We start from the raw sequence: 16575 nt of genomic DNA, 5'->3' as shown, positions 1-16575 counted from the left end.
TGTTTTAAATAGTGTCACTGAGTAGGGTCCCTCAGTGATCATGACATGGGTTTCATGGGGACCTCATGGAGCAGTCATGGCTAAACTGCAGCCTGCCTGTCTGAGCTGTGACTGGCACCAGAGAATATCTGGAGGTCAGCTTGTTTGCAGTCTTCAGGACCTTTCTGAAAGCTGTAAAGAGTACAGCTATCAGACCAGAGTAGATCCCACAGAATTAGTTTATTTTTTTAAAGATGTATTTATTTATTATGAATACCACATCCTGCCTCCATGTGTAGATGCACGTATACCAGAAGAGGGTGCCAGATCTCATTACAGATGGCTGTGAGCCACCATGTGGTTGCTGGGAATTGAACTCAGGACCCCTGGAAGAGCAGTCGGTGCTCTTAACCTCTGAGGCATCTCTCCAGCCCCCCCACAGAATTAGTTTATGGGAGACTAGTGTGGCTGTGACCTTGTGCTTTGTCTGTCGTACTTCCAGGAGGTCATGTGATCCAAGGGACTCTGAAGGAAAACAAAGGTCACCAGGACACCCATGTTATTATTTTTACTATTTTTTGGTTGAGTCCAGCCCCATAAAACTGTTATGTCAGGCCAGGCATTGGTGGCTCAGCCTTTAATCCCAGCACTCCGGAGGCAGAGGCCAGCCTGGTCTACAGACTGAGTGCCAGGACAGCCTCCAAAACAATACAGAGAAACCTTGTCTTGGGAAAAAAGTGTTGTCAGGCCTAGAGAGTGGCTTGGCAGTGAGGAACCCTGGCTGCTACCCCTGTTTGATTCCCAGCACCCACATGGCGGCTCACAAACCATCTGTAACTCCAGCTCCAAGGAATCCAATGCCCTCTCTGGCCTCCATAGACATGAGGCTCCCGTATGGTACACAGACAGATGGATATGCAGGCAAACACTTATATGCTTAAAATAAAAATAAACAAGATGCCTGTAGTGGTGAACACCTTTAATCCTAGTACTCTCAGGAGCAGGGACCAGTGGACCTCTGAGTTCAAGTCCATCTTGGTTTATAGAGTAAGTTCCAGAACAGCCAGGGCTACATGGAGAGACCCTGTCTCAAAAAAAAAAAAGTGTGTGGGGGTGTCCAAAGAGAAGTGAGGTCATGGGTAAGAGTGGAGCACCGCATCTCCTGCATATATTCCCCAGTGAGGGGCTGGGGCGTGGTCAGTGGTGGAGCCCTGCCTAGAATCCCCCAGTGAGGGGCTGGGGGCTGGGCTCTGTGATTGCTTGTCTGCCTTGTAAGAAACCTTTGGTTTGATCACCAAAATAAGTGAGGGCATAATCTTTATGGCCTGGGTATGCAGGTGGACTAATCCTGGGTCGAGGGAAGGAGTCTGGGAGGCTCTCTGCCTTCTCCTTCACTGTCTCTCTGGTTCATCAGCAGACTTCATGCCACCTCTCCCCAGCTTGCGGTGCCACTTTGAGAACCCCCAACTTCCTGCCTCTGTACTCCACAGGAGCCATCCCCAGCCCCTTGAAATCAGCCATGATCTGGACAAATCCATAACCCATAAATGCAGCTGTCTTCAAGGCATGGTCTCTGGCTGTGTATTGTGACACCCAAGATTTGGAACCTGCTTTGTAAATCAGGAAAAGAAACCTGGGGGGTAGCATTATGCCTGTGATCCCAGCACTGAGGAGGCTGAGGCAGGAGGATTGCTAAGTAGAGACTAGCCTGGGGTAAGCAGTGAGACTCTGTCTCAAAGCTCAACAAAAGGGATCAGGGCTGCAGCCCAGTGACTAGCGGGCTCGTTTGGCCTGCAGAAAGCATAGATCCCATCCCAGCACTGTGTGAACCAGACACGGCTCACCTGTTACCCAGCGTGGGGGAGGTACAGGGAGGAAGCCAGGGGCAGGGAGTCTAGGTCATCCTTGGCTACAGAGCTAGTTTGAGGCCAGCCTCATGAAACAGGCTGTCTCATGTCTCAAGAAAAAAAATTAAAAAGAGCAAAAGATACTATGGGGTGTCTGTCATTCCTTAAAATTCAGAAAAAAAAAAAACTCCACTATGATTGTTCTCCATTAAGCCTAATAGCCACGGGCTCATCTGAGCAGGCAACTCCTGTGTGTCCAAGACATTCTCTGTTCACAAAACTGACCAGACCCCAAATTCTCTTCCATCTCAGCACTTTTATGAATAGTTCATTCATTCCGGGTTTTCCCTTTCTTTTTTAAAATAAGATTTAATTTTATGTGTATCAGTGTGTGTCTGCATGCATAGGTGTGCACCAAGTGTGTGCAGTGCCACCCACAGCCAGAAGAGGGCGATGGATCCTCAGAGCTGTAGTTATAGGTGCAGTGTGTTGCGAGCTCTGGGAACTGAACCCAGGTCCTCTGGAATCAGCCAGTGTCCTTAACTGCTGGCTGTTCCTCTAGTCTTTTTTTTTTTTTTTTTTTTTGAGACATGGTGTCATTTGGGTTGAGTTAGCACAGAACCCTGGGTGGGTGAAATCATGATGATTCATGATTTCAACTGCTGGGATAAATGTTTGATTTGCCCTCCAGCTTCCTTCCAGATTTACAATGGCAGGCTCTCCCTTCCTTCCTTTCTTCTTTCCTCCCTCCCTCCCTTCCTTTTTTTTTTTTTTTAATTTTGGAGACAGGGTTTCTCTGTGTACCCCTGGTTGCCTAGAACTCACTCTGCAGTGCAGGCTGGCCTCACACTGAAAGATATGCCTGCCTCTGCCTGTTGTATCCTCTGGGATTAAAAGTCTGCACAGCACCACCCAGCTAACTTTACTTTGTGTTGGGGTGTGCATGCCAGCCATAGTGTGGGTTTGCAGACCAGAGGACAGTCAACAGGATGTGGTCTCTTTCTGCAGGGTCCCCCCTGCAGGTAGAGCGGGGGAAGGGCCGGTCCAGCCGGCCTCTTCCCAGGGGCTGGGCGGGATGGTAAGTGACTCAGACCCTCCCCCCATTAGTTGGGGGGGGGACACACTGAGTCGGGAGTCTGTCGAATCAGGATCTCGATTTATTCCAACAGGCAGAAACTTATATAGGACTGAGGTAGGAGATGGGAATCAGGATAGGGTTAACGTGAGGTGTTAACGGCCAATAGTATTCCACCAAGCAGGCAGGTAGCTAGGCAGGGGGCAATCTTACATCAGATCTGGCTGAGTCACCCCTCATGTGGAGGTTACAGGTCAGAGACAGGTCGTTAAACTCTAGCCAGGCTCAGGAGGTTACACAGGGCCTCGCATCCGAGCCTTTCTTAGGCACAACATCTTTCCACTCTGTGAGTCCTGGGGATTGAACTCGGACCTTTACCAGCTGCACCACTCCACCGCCCCTGTGTTTACCTTTTGATATGCCTCTGTGTAGTACTGGCTGGCCTTGAGCTCCTGGTGGTCCTCTCTCCACTCTCCCTCCTTCCCAGGGCTGATACTATAGGTGTGTGCTCCTGTGTCCAGCCACAACAGAGGGTTTTCCTTGTACACAATGTCCTGGAGTATAAGGCTAGCAGTGTAAGGGGGGGGCACATACTTCAGTGGGGAACTGAGCCTTACCCACCAGCTTTAGTCCTGTCCCTGGCCATCCCCCCACCCCGGCCCCAGGGCTGCCTTCACTCCCCATGGATTTGTTGCAGGCAGAACTTGGCTTTTCTGGCTTAGCCAGCCCTGGCCCCTCCCAGCCCTGAGTGGGAATGGCCTGGAGGGAGTCCTGGGTGTGAAAGAAGAACATTCCTGACATGGTGCTTAAAATCAGGATCCAAGCTTGATGGTGCACACCTCTAACCCGCCAGCACTCGGGAGGCAGAGGCAGGCGGATCTCTGTGAGTTCGAGGTCAGCCTGGTCTACAGAGAGAGTGCCAGGACAGCCTCCAAAACAACACAGAGAAACCCTGTCTCGAAAAACAAACAAACATATATATATATAATATATATATATTTTTTATATACATATATATATTATACATATAATTTATTTTGTATGTATATGCATGCCACAGTGTGGCAACTTTCCTTCTGTGTGGGTTTCAGGGCCCCAGGCTCAGGAAGGGCCTTTACCACTGAACCACCTTGCCAGCCCATGTACTATATATGTTTTCATAGTGTTAAATATGAAGCTGGGTGTGGAGCTAAGTGCCTGGAAACCTAGCATACAATAGGCAACAATGTCTAGGCCAACCTTGACTACAGAGGGAACGCTTGTCTCTAGAACCGAGCACGGCTACAGAGGGAACGCTTGTCTCTAGAACCGAGCACGAGTCATGTGTGATGGTGCACCTTTTTAATCCCAGCACCAGGAGGCAGAAGCAAGCAGCCTCTGTGAGTTGGAGGACAGCCTGGGCTACATAGTGAGTCACTGTCTCAAATAAATACCTGAATGAATAAAACTGACTGGAGATAGTTCAATTGTTAAGAGTCCCTGCATAGTTTAAAGCCCTAGGTTACAGCTCTCAGAAACTTGACTTGGTGACACAATCCTGTTGTTAAGACCAAGCCAGTTTGAGCTGCATGACAGTCTTGTCACAAAAGAGATTGGGGGCCAGGGGTCGGGAAGGGATGAGGATGCAGAGTGTAGGAAGCAGTAAAACTGGTGTGGTAGTGTGTAACCTTCACCCCAGTAGGACAGGTGGAGGTCGTGAGTTCAATACCACTCTGGGCCACCTGAGATCAGGTCCCTCTCCTCCCTGAAAGGGAGCTTCACTCAACTGGTCATGTTGTCATGTGTGTCAGCCTAGTGTTCAGGTGGTTTGCTCAGGAGGACTGCTGAGTTTGAGGGCCTAGCCTGAGCTACATAATGAATTCTAGAATTGCCTTCCCTTCAGATTAAGATACCATCTCGCCGGGCGTTGGTGGCGCACGCCTTTAATCCCAGCACTCGGGAGGCAGAGGCAGGCGGATCTCTGTGAATTCGAGGCCAGCCTGGACTACAAAGTGAGTTCTAGGACATCCTCCAAAGTCACAGAGAAACCCTGTCTCGAAAAAACAACAACAACAAAAAAAAAACCAAAAAAAAAACTGGGAAGGAGACTCTTTTTTTTGTTTTCGAGACAGGGTTTCTTTGTATTGTTTTGGAGGCTGTCCTGGAACTCTCTCTGTAGACCAGGCTGGCCTCAAATTCACAGAGATCCGCCTGCCTCTGCCTCCTGAGTGCTGGGATTAAAGGCATGTGCCACCAACGCCCGGCTGGGAAGGAGACTCCTGTATTCTTTTTTAAGGTAAGGTCGTTCTACCTGCATATAGTCTTTCTAGTCTATTTGGTGCCTGCACAAGCCAGAAGTGGGCGTGGGATCGCCTGTAACTGGAATTACAGACGGTTATGAACCTTGTGGGTGCTGGAAATTGAAAAAAAATTTTGTAAGAGCCGCCATTGTTCTTAAGCGCTGAACCATGCCTCCAGCTTCTGCCTTCAGACTTAAGAGAATGATTTGGTCTATCGCCTCTCTAGGAATGCGGAAAGAATGGAACGAATGATTTAAAAAATCAGCAGGGGGCTAGGCAGTGGTGGAGCCTGTTGCTGTTAGTCCCAGCACTCGGGAGGCAGAGGCAGTCGAACTCTGTGACTTTGAGGTCACCCTGGTCTACAAAGCGAATTCCAGAACAGCCAGGGCTACACAGAGAAACCCTGTCTCGATAAAGAAAACAAAAAAAAAACAAACTAACTAACTCAACAGGGGATGCAGACTCGGCTACTCGGTTCACTGTACCTGGCTTGGTTCTCAGTTTAGGCCTCGCCTCTAGGCAGACCTGCTCTACTCTGGTAGCGCCACACCCTCCCAAGGCCCCGCTCTCAGACCGGACAGTCCCGCCCACATTTCAGGCCCCGCCCCCTGCACAAGCCCCTCCCCTAGCTCCTCCACCGCGTCTGCTGTGGCCCCGCCCCCAAGGCACCCCGCCCACTAGATTAGGTCCCGCCTTTCACACCAGGTCTCTCCCCAGCACATTGGGCTCCTCCCGCCCGTGGACCCTCCCCCAGCAATGCACCGCCCACAATAATCCACCTAATCCGCTTTGCTGTTGTTTTGCCCCGCCCCCCACAAACAACTAGGGCTTTCTCGCTTGCGCATTCCCCCGGCATCACTTCCGGGGCGGTGTTAGAAGAAGACTCACTTCCGCCCGCGGCGGAGCGGCGGTGGTGGCGGCGCAGGAGGGCCGGCCGCGGTCCCGAGGGACACACGGACGGACGCAGGGGCGGGCGGCCGGGAGCCATGGAGTGCGGCCCCGGGGCCGGCGGACGCGGGCGGCGGTGAGTGCGGGCGGGCGGGCGCGCGCGGGTGGCGGCGGTTTGCGTAGCGGGGCCAAGGCGGACAGGGCCCTACGTCCGATACAGACAGCTTGGCGTCTTCCGGGGGTGGCAGCGCCACCAGAGCTCCCACCCTGTCCCTGGCGTCCCCGTCTCCCGGTGCAGCGATCCTGGAGCAGTCGCTAAACCTCCCTAGGACGCGGCTCTGCTCCAAGAAACGCCCCGGCCAGCCGCAGACCCGGAGCCTCCTCCGGAACCGGCCCCTATCCCACACCACCTCCGCCTCCCTGCTGACACTCGCCGGCCACCTCTGTGCCATGTTTGGTGCCTTCCGGCCAGCCGGGGCCTACATCAGGCTCCCTTTATGCAGCCCAGGACTCCTCCGTGGCCCCCCCATCACCCCCACGATGAAGTCCTCATCCTGCAGCAGAGCCCGAGGGTGCAGCTTGAGCCGGCCCTGGGATCCCTTCTTGCAGATTTACCTCTCCCGTCCTCTGTCACTTGGCTGTTTGCCTTTTCACATGTGTGTGCCCACGCAGAGGCTCGCCTTCTGGTGTCAGTCCTCACCTATGGACCCACCCCCATGATCCGGCGCGGTTCTTCGGACTTGGTAGCAAGTCCTTTACCTGCCGAGCCATCGCCGTCAGCCTGTCTACATTCTGTGCAGTCTTCAGCTTGTGCTGTGTAAGGCGGTTGCCTCCTTACCCCGACTGGCTGGGTGAGACATGCCAGTGCAGGCAGCCATATGTAGGTCGCCCTAGAGCTTGTAACACCAGGACCTGATTTTATGTTTGTGATCACAATACTTGGGCTTTTGAGTGGCAGTGAGGGAAATATCTTGGCTGTGAATGAGTCCCTATTTGCTGTCCTTGCAATGCTGGCAGATCCTTTCTCCTAGAACTTCCTTAGTTTCTCTGGCTGCTCAGCTCATGACTGTTGAGTGAAGCCTCCATGGAGTTTCTTATTGTAGGGTGGAGATCTGTCTACTGTGGAAGAATGAATATGTGGTGTCCTCACCGCGAGGCCTACCCTTGTTTGACTTGTCTAGAAAGTATCCTGTAAGATGAAACCCTAGAGGTTGCACCCTGCTAAGCTGTGCCTAGGGATGTGGTCTGTGAGTAGGGGGAAGGAGGGCACCCCTAAAAGGGGGTCACCCGATGGTGTGTGCTGCTGCAGGGTGTGCCAGTAGCTGTGGGGAGCAGCCTGGCAGAGGCTGATGGGCCTGTGGTGTGGAGTTCCCAGGGAAGTTTCGGGTTGGACTGGCAGGTGGGTCCTTGGGAATGGACTGGGGGAGGGGTCAGTGATATCGTCCACCTTTCTGGCCTTGGTGGTCCTCTTTCACTCCAGTATGGTCAGGGCTTCCTTTCCTCAGCCTCCAGATCCTCCAAACTCTACCTCACCAAGGGCTGTTTCAGGGTGCTCCATGATGAGGCCTAAACTATTAAGCTGATGTCTCTAACCATTGACCTTGTGGGTATTTGGCAGGGTCATTTCCTTACAGGACTGTTCTGGGCTATTCAGGGTCCTGCACTTCCTGTTAGGAGTGCCCCTGGTTATAGACATGCCCTGGTGTCTCTTAGAGACAGACTCACAGGCATCTGAGAATTGCCACCTGGGAGCTGGAGGTTTCTTGTTTTGTTTTGTTTTTCAAGACAGGGTTTCTCTGTGTAGCTCTGGTTTTCCTGGAACTCACTCTGTAGATGAGATCCGCCTGCCTCTGCCTCCCTAGTGCTGGGATTAAAGGAGTCTTGTTCCTGTTCTGACTGTCATATGTCTTTTCTCAGTGTGCCCCCCTTGAATTGTCATGGACTGGGGCACACTCTGCTCAGCCCCAGGCTGCACATCTCAGCTCCACAGGGAGCAGAGGTTTGTCTGTGGGCGCACAGCTGCCTGTATGTGTCCTGTGTTCTGTGGACTGATATGCTGTGACCTAAATGGCAGGTACGCATGGATGCTCTGTTAAAGTTGGGCTGTGGTGTCTGCTGCTTCGCCCCAGGTGGTGAGAGATGGCGGGCATGGTTAGTGGCAGGCTTCTTTGGGAAGGTCTCTGTGTCTGTCCTTTGGGCAGCTCTGTACACAATGGTGGTGGTGGCTTTGGTGTCAGTTGGACTTATTTCAGGTAATGGGGCATCTGAGTGTCCATTGGATGCTTAACCCCCTCTCGTGAGGCAAGCAGTCTCCACATTTGTGGGTGCAGGGAACCCAGACCCAGGAGGTTGGGTGACTGAACCCTGAGGTTGCAGCTGCAGGGGCCCCAGCTGTGCAGACCCCAGGCAGCCAGGCCTGGCTCCAAGCACAGGGACAAACCATTGTCCCAGCCAATGGAGCCCTGTGTCTGAGATGTATCCTGTTCTCATTCCCAGTCTTTGTGGCCGTTTCCTCCCCTGGGCTCTGTCTCTAAGCTCCAAGGCCCATTGGTGCCCCTCCCCCACCCCCCCTGTGTGGGAGCCTGGGAGCCTTTGGATCTCCTCACTCAAGACCAGCGCTGCCTTTGCCTTCTGTCCCTTAAAGGACGGAGGGACAGACACACTGCTGGGCCAGCAGGACTGGGCGTAGCACTGGGGGTGCTAGAATGGCAGAGGCCCAAGAGAGGCTGAGGGTGAGCTGGGGCTGTGGGCAGGCCAAGAGGAACAAGACAGACGGTGGATGTGGGGACACGCCTTCCTCGCTGCCGGCATCGGCTGGCACCTGGTGCCACCCTAGCTTTCCAGAGGGAACCCACATCTCGGTGTTTCCTGCAGGGTGTCCCACTATATGACATGGAGACCTGTGGCTGCGAGGCTCCCGGGGGCTCGCCTTGGACCACGATGGGGCCAGGCCGCGGCCTCCTAACCGGACTGAGGTGTGCGGCCCGCGAGCCTGGCCGCCCTCTGCCCGCGTCTCAGAGCAACCCCCCCGCCCCTCCCCTGGCCCGGCGCGGGCACAGTGCCCGCCATGAACGGCCTGTCGGTGAGCGAGCTCTGCTGCCTCTTCTGCTGCCCGCCCTGCCCGGGCCGCATCGCTGCCAAGCTCGCCTTCCTGCCTCCCGAGCCCACCTACTCATTGGTACCCGAACCCGAGCCGGGGCCCGGCGGGGCTGGCGCTGCCCCCTCAGGTCCCCTGCGGGCCTCAGCGGCCACCCCCGGGCGCTGGAAGATTCACCTGACGGAGCGCGCTGACTTCCAGTACGGCCAGCGCGAGCTGGATACCATTGAGGTTTTCCTGACCAAGAGCGCGCGCGCCAACCGCATCGCCTGCATGTATGTGCGCTGTGTACCCGGTGCCAGGTGAGCCGGGGCTCGGGGCGCGCCGCAGGGGCACTTGGGCACTGCCCGCCCTGCCTTCCAGCCCACCTTACCCCTTTGTAAAGGACAGGAGACCCCGCTCTCAGGTCCCCACCAGAGGGTGAGGTAGAGGGGTGACAGCTTCCGGGGTGGAGTCCAGAGTCCAAAGGGCAAGTCTTTTACTCAGGAGCCAGGCAGGTGCTTCAGGAAGCCACCTGGGTGGGGCCAAACAAGTGCATGACCTTGACCTGGTGCAGGCTCTAATTATAGGCCTCTCAGGGTTGGCCAGAGGCCAACTGGGAACAGGATGGACCTTAAGGGTTTGCTGGTGGCCAGGGATAGGGCCCAGTCCTCCCCCTAGCAATAGAGCATGCACTCGCGGAGGCAGCAGGGAAGCAGGCTTTCTCAGTACAGTTCCCAGCACCGCGGAGTGTAGGCATCACCATGGATATGGCCATCGGCCTCGGGGAGGGGCTGCAGCACTAAGTAGCCCTGGAAGCCCATCACAGCCAATACTGCTTCCCACTCTGGGAGAGGAGCAGTGGAGTGGCTGTCGCGTGTGGTTCCGAGAAGGTGAGACCGTGCGTGCCACAAGGGTGGGTGTTAGCCCGTGCCCTCTCGCCCCATGCCAGGTATACAGTTCTCTTCTCACATGGCAATGCAGTGGACCTGGGCCAGATGTGCAGCTTCTATGTCGGCCTGGGCACGCGCATCGGCTGCAACATTTTCTCTTATGACTACTCTGGCTATGGGATCAGCTCTGGCCGGCCCTCAGAGAAGAACCTGTATGCTGACATCGATGCGGCCTGGCAGGCCCTTCGCACCAGGTGAGGACCCTGGCCCCTAGGGCAGGGGTATGGGGGAGAGTCAATGCCAGTTGGGGTCAGAGGGAACAGGCACCTGTGGCCCAGAAGACAGCTGTCCTTGGTCCTTGACATCCACAGGTCTGGGTGAACAGAGGACAGCTGGACTAGGAGATGGCCATTGAGGGACTGAGGGTGTGGTAGCCCAAGGGCTAGGGGGATCCTAGGACTCTGTGCATCAGTTTGACTTACTCTGGGGCAGTGGCAGTAGAGCCAGCAAGCTGGAGTGCGGGGGGGGGGGGGGAGGGCGGGGGGGGTGCCCAAGTGATGGCAGATAGCAGGTGTAGAGACCTCTGTCACACCCTGTATCCCAGCCTCGCCCATCTCCAGGGCTCCTTCTGCTCCCTCGTAGGGCAGGGCCCTGCGGTGGGTACAGGAGAGGTCAGCCGACTCTAGCTCCGGAGGCCCTCAACCTCCTCATTAAGGCCCCGTGTGGTGCTGAGACGCCGACAGCCCGGGGATATGGGGACCCTGGTTACCAGGAGATGCTGGTGTCTGAGTGCCCCTCCCCTGTGCCACAGATGCCTGTACCCTGGGCTGGCTTCACCCTGCTGACACTGTCCGGCAGCCTGGAGAGTCACTGCAGTGTGTTCTGAGCTCTGTCCATTTGTCCCACCACAGCCCTGACCCTCAGGGACCTCTCAACACCATAGCTAAGCCTCAGGGGAGGTGGGGGAGACTCTTATAAAGCCCCCCATGGTGGGAGGAGCTTAGGCCTGAGCTACTGATAGAGCAGAGCAGGCAGAGCTTGTGGGTCAGCACACCGGGCAGCGTGGCCACGCCCCAGGTGGTCCAGCTCCTGCCTGGGATCAGGGGAGGGGCCTGAAAAGCTTGCCTGCCACAGACAGGTGGGAGCTCTGGCAGGGCCTCAGTCCAGCTCAGCTCTGCTGGGGTGGAGGGGCCGCAGGGGAAGCTGGGAGTGGGCTGGCTCCCAGGACCCGTGCAGTGACACTGCCTGTGTTGTGCAAGCTTCTAATTGAGCAGAAGGGACTCAGGGGACCCTAACTGGGCCGGGCCATCCAGGGACACAGTTTCCTAAATTCTCAGGACCCAAACTTGTGGAGAGGCGGCACTGGGAAGAGGCAGTCCGCTTTCTCCCTGTGGTCAGGAGGGAACCACATTGGATCTAGACTCTTAGGTCCAAAGCCTGCCTCACTCTGGCTGTCGGAGGGACTAAGGGTAAAGCCAGGGCGCTGCAGCCCGACAGGGCCCTGGGGACTGCCCACCTCTGGGCCTGCTGAGCCTGCTGCTGTTGTCCGTCAGGTACGGCATCAGCCCCGACAGCATCATCCTGTACGGCCAGAGCATCGGCACAGTGCCCACGGTGGACCTGGCATCGCGCTATGAGTGTGCTGCGGTGGTCCTGCACTCGCCTCTCACCTCGGGCATGCGGGTGGCCTTCCCTGACACCAAGAAGACCTACTGCTTTGATGCTTTCCCTAAGTGAGCATGGGGGTTGGGGCCTGGGGGTGTGCTGGGGTGGGGTGGGGGCGGGGCCCAGCCTGACATGTTCTCCCTTAGTATCGAGAAGGTGTCAAAGATCACGTCACCGGTGCTCATCATCCACGGCACGGAGGACGAGGTGATCGACTTCTCGCACGGGCTGGCACTGTATGAGCGCTGCCCGAAGGCTGTGGAGCCGCTGTGGGTGGAGGGCGCCGGGCACAACGACATTGAGCTGTACAGTCAGTACCTGGAGCGCCTGCGCCGCTTCATCTCCCAGGAGCTGCCCAGTCAGCGCACCTAGCCACGCCCCAGGGGCCCCAGCGTGCACGGGCCCCGCCGGGGCTGCATGCGACCCGGCGCCCAGGCCCTGCTCGGCACCCCACGGGCCACGAGCCACGTGCAGGCGACGTGGAAGCAAAGAGAAGGAAAGAGGGAAACTAATTAAAGGTTTAAGATTTTAGGGTTACCCTGGCTTCTTGATGGCTCCAGTGCGCCTTCCTGGGGCTGGGAGACTGCTAAGACCAGGTGGGTGCGGGCTGTGAGGGAGGCCTCAGGTCCTCCAGGCCAGGCCTGCACCAGGACAGCAGCCCCTTGCTCTACAGGAGTCCCTAACCCACGGCACGGGTGGCATGAACTCCCAATCCAGCTGAGGACATAACAGGTCCAGTGGACCCCAGAGCCAGGACCAGGCCATGTTCTGTGCCAACCAGGAGCCGAGGAGGTCTCCCCGGGACCTAGCTAGTGGGGGTGTCCTCTGCCAAGCTGAGCCACGTGTTGTCTCGTGTAGCCATTGGGTCCCTAGTCTGAGGAAGGGCCTGTCTGCAGGGAGGTCAGCATCCTGAGCTGACTTCCTGAAGCTGCAAGGTCCCTTTAAGAGTGGGTGGTACATTTGGGGGCTGGAATATGTGGGGCATGGCAGTAACAGAAGTGACATAATTTATGGTTTTGAATCCAGAGGCCTCCATCTGCTAACGCTGAAGCTGGAGCCTAAGTCCCAAGTCCACGAAAACCTCACCAAGTCGAGCGTCCCTGACGCTGTGCCCACTCCTCTCTGGCCTCGGGACCTTGGTACAGGCCTCACTAGATCCCCGTCTGCAGTCTGACTGCTCGCTTCTCCCACAACTGCCTCCTTCTCCATCACCTGCTTCAGGGTCCACCCCACCCCCCGAGATGCTGAGCTTTAGACCCCAGGCTGTCCAAGGGCCAAGTCTCCTGTGACCCTGGTGCAGACGGGAAGATGAGCGTCTGCACATGGTTGGAAAGGACAAGCCTCGTTCCTAGCCCGTCACCCTGGAATCGGGATGCTGAGACAGGATTGCCCCTCCCTATGTCCAGCTGTTGCTGGCCACGAACTCTGGCTTCCTGGGTGCTGAGGATGGGACCCGGTGCTCCCTGTGGGTGAGAGCACTCCGCCAGATGAGCTGCGGCACCAGCTCCTCTCATGTTTTGAGTGAGGGCCTTCCCGTAGCTCCTGTGAGCCTGACCTGACCGAGGCCTGCCACACCTGCTCTATGTGGGACTTAGGGCACAGGGCATGCCGGACGGGAACTCCAGCCATGTTTTTGTTTTTAATTTTTGGGATAGGGTCTCTGTCTTGAGCTTGGCAGACTGAAACTCGCTATGTAGCCCAGGCTGGCCTCCAACTTGAGGCAGTCCCAAGACTTTAGTCTCCCCAATGCTGGAATGACAGACCTGATGAGTCAGCATGTAAGCCACAGCCAATTTAAACAAACAAAAAGCCCAGCCAGTCTGGGACTTGTTTTGCACAAGCCTTTAACCCCAGCACTCGGGATGCAGAGGCAGGCAGATCTCTAGGTTCAAGGCCAGCCTGGTCTATAAAGTTCCAGGATAGCTAGAGCTACACAGAAACCCTGTCGCAAACAAAAAAATCACATTTATTTGAGGGTGAGGCACGTGCACCACAGCATGGGCAGAGGTCAGCTGTCGAGAATCTGTTCTAACCATGTGTGTTTTGGGAGCTGAATTCAGGTAATCAGACTTGGAGGCAAGAGTCTTTACTCACTGAGCCATCTGGCTGGTCCTACAGCCAACTTTTTAAATGCTTCCTTCTGTCCACTGTGTTTTGTAATAGCCATCTTTGTCACTATTAGTCATTTAAAAGTTGGATAAATGTACATTTACTATAAAGATGTATATTTAAATGGTCTGTATTTCACAGCCTCTTTTACTCACCTGTTTTCTTGCTTGCTAAAGCATTTCATGCTTCAAGGAAATTGGGGGGACGGGCGGTGCTGGAGAGACGGCTCAGTGGTAAAGAGCAATGTTGCTTTGACAGAGGACCCAGCTCAGTTCCTGTCGCTGCAGCTCCAGGGCATCTGATGCCTCTGGACGCTGAGCTCCTGCACACAGGTGCTCACACTCATACACAGGCGCTCACTCTCTGACACAGGCGCTCACACTCATATACAGGTGCTTACTCTGACACAGGCCCTCACTCTCTGACACAGGCGCTCACTCTCTGACACAGGCTCTCACTCTCTGACACAGGCGCTCACACTCTGACACAGGTGCTCACCCTCTGACACAGGCCCTCACTCTCTGACACAGGCGCTCACACTCTGACACAGGCCCTCACTCTCTGACACAGGTGCTCACACTCTGACACAGGCCCTCACTCTCTGACACAGGCGCTCACACTCTGACACAGGCCCTCACTCTCTGACACAGGTGCTCACACTCTGACACAGGCCCTCACTCTCTGACACAGGTGCTCACACTCTGACACAGGCCCTCACTCTCTGACAGGTGCTCACACTCTGACACAGGCCCTCACTCTCTGACACAGGTGCTCACTCTCTGACACAGGTGCTCACACTCATACACAGGCGCTCACTCTCATACACAGGCGCTCACTCTCTGACACAGGTGCTCACACTCTGACACAGGCGCTCACTCTCTGACACAGGCCCTCACTCTCTGACACAGGCGCTCACACTCTGACACAGGTCCTCACTCTCTGACACAGGCGCTCACTGTCATACACAGGCGCTCACACTCATACACAGGTGCTCACACTCATACACAGGTGCTCACTCTCTGACACAGGTGCTCACTCTCTGACACAGGTGCTCACACTCATATACAGGTGCTTACTCTGACACAGGCCCTCACTCTCTGACACAGGCGCTCACTGTCATACACAGGCGCTCACTCTGACACAGGTGCTCACTGTCATACACAGGCACTCACTCTGACACAGGTGCTCACTGTCATACACAGGCGCTCACACTCATACACAGGTGCTCACACTCATACACAGGTGCTCACTCTCTGACACAGGTGCTCACTCTCTGACACAGGTGCTCACACTCATATACAGGTGCTTACTCTGACACAGGCCCTCACTCTCTGACACAGGCGCTCACTGTCATACACAGGCGCTCACTCTGACACAGGTGCTCACTGTCATACACAGGCGCTCACTCTGACACAGGTGCTCACTGTCATACACAGGCACTCACTCTCTGACACAGGTGCTCACTCTCTGACACAGGTGCTCACACTCATACACAGGTGCTCACTCTCTGACACAGGTGCTCACTCTCTGACACAGGTGCTCACACTCATATACAGGTGCTTACTCTGACACAGGCCCTCACTCTCTGACACAGGCGCTCACTGTCATACACAGGCGCTCACTCTGACACAGGTGCTCACTGTCATACACAGGCACTCACTCTCTGACACAGGTGCTCACTCTCTGACACAGGTGCTCACTCATACACAGGTGCTCACTCTCATACACAGGTGCTCACACTCATACACAGGTGCTCACACTCATACACAGGTGCTCACTCTGACACAGGCGCTCACTCTCTGACACAGGTGCTCACTCTCATACACAGGCGCTCACTCTCTGACACAGGTGCTCACTCTCATACACAGGTGCTCACACTCATACACAGGTGCTCACACTCATACACAGGTGCACACAGATACATCTACAGCATCATGTAAGTGTGGCTGCTTGGCCTGTAGGTGGGTCTGTTACCACCCGAGTGCAGGTGTCCAGGGAAGCACGAAGAGGGTCTCAGTTCTCCTGAAGTCACAGGTGGTTGTGAACCACTCCACATGGGTTTTGGGAATCAAGCTTGGGTCCTCTGCAAGAGCAGCAAGCTCTCTTAACCATGCCAGACCCTCAGGCTCCCCCACCCTGCCTGAGGATTGCAGGTGTACGGCACCACATCCCGATGACGTCATGGTCATTTTAAATCTGCAATTTTAAAGAGTTGGTATCTTGGCATTTTGAGAGTCTTTGCTAACGAAGGCTAGCCTAAAACTCACTGTGTTGTCCAGGCTGGCCATGAATTCCTGATCCTCTGGCCTCCATTTCCCAAGCACTGTAATGAGGATGTGTGCCACCAATCTGGCTGGTAATTTATCTTGTGTGTTTTTCATTGTTTGTTTGTATTTTGAGATAGGGTTTCTCTGTGTAGTCCTGGAACTCTCTCTGTAGGCCCTGGTCTCAAACTCTTAGAGATTCACCCAGCCCAATCTCCCTACACAGCTTATATGAGGATTCTAAGCCTCTACCCTTGTCTTGCTGTAATCATTGAAAGACTAAGGCCTCTTCTACACCGTCACCCAAGTTGCAGGAACTTGGAGCATTCTTTTTTCTCATGAACATCCAATGAGCCCCTTTTCGTCCTACTAATCTTTGAAGGGCTGGGGCGTGGTCAAGGGTGCAGCCCCTATCCCAAGAGTCCCCAGTGAAGGGCACAAAAGCAAATCAGTGCAAGCAGGTTGCTCACACAGATAAAACTATGATGAAACTTACCTTA

General features: G+C 55.2%; 1 protein-coding gene across 2 annotated transcripts; it reads left to right on the top strand.

Annotated features, from left to right (window-relative positions):
• The first annotated feature begins 6049 nt into the window (after nt 1–6049).
• Nucleotides 6050–13944, top strand: Abhd17a (abhydrolase domain containing 17A, depalmitoylase). 2 transcript variants are annotated; one of them, XM_013123065.3, is made up of 5 exons: nt 6050–6204; nt 8943–9467; nt 10097–10291; nt 11591–11770; nt 12729–13944. In XM_013123065.3, exons 2-5 carry the CDS (start codon nt 9136–9138, stop codon nt 12874–12876), a joined length of 855 nt encoding a protein of 284 aa, XP_012978519.1. In that variant the 5' UTR covers nt 6050–6204; nt 8943–9135; the 3' UTR covers nt 12877–13944. The 2 variants fall into 2 exon arrangements, with proteins under 2 accessions (XP_012978519.1, XP_005083355.1); XM_005083298.4 differs by lacking the exon at nt 12729–13944 and adding an exon at nt 11849–12239 and having other exon boundaries at nt 6051–6204.
• The last annotated feature ends 2631 nt before the right edge of the window (nt 13945–16575 follow it).

This window comes from Mesocricetus auratus, unplaced genomic scaffold, assembly GCF_017639785.1.
Source record: "Mesocricetus auratus isolate SY011 unplaced genomic scaffold, BCM_Maur_2.0 Super-Scaffold_100676, whole genome shotgun sequence".
Classification (NCBI taxonomy): domain Eukaryota; kingdom Metazoa; phylum Chordata; class Mammalia; order Rodentia; family Cricetidae; genus Mesocricetus; species Mesocricetus auratus.
This window is presented reverse-complemented; position numbering and strand designations above follow the sequence as displayed.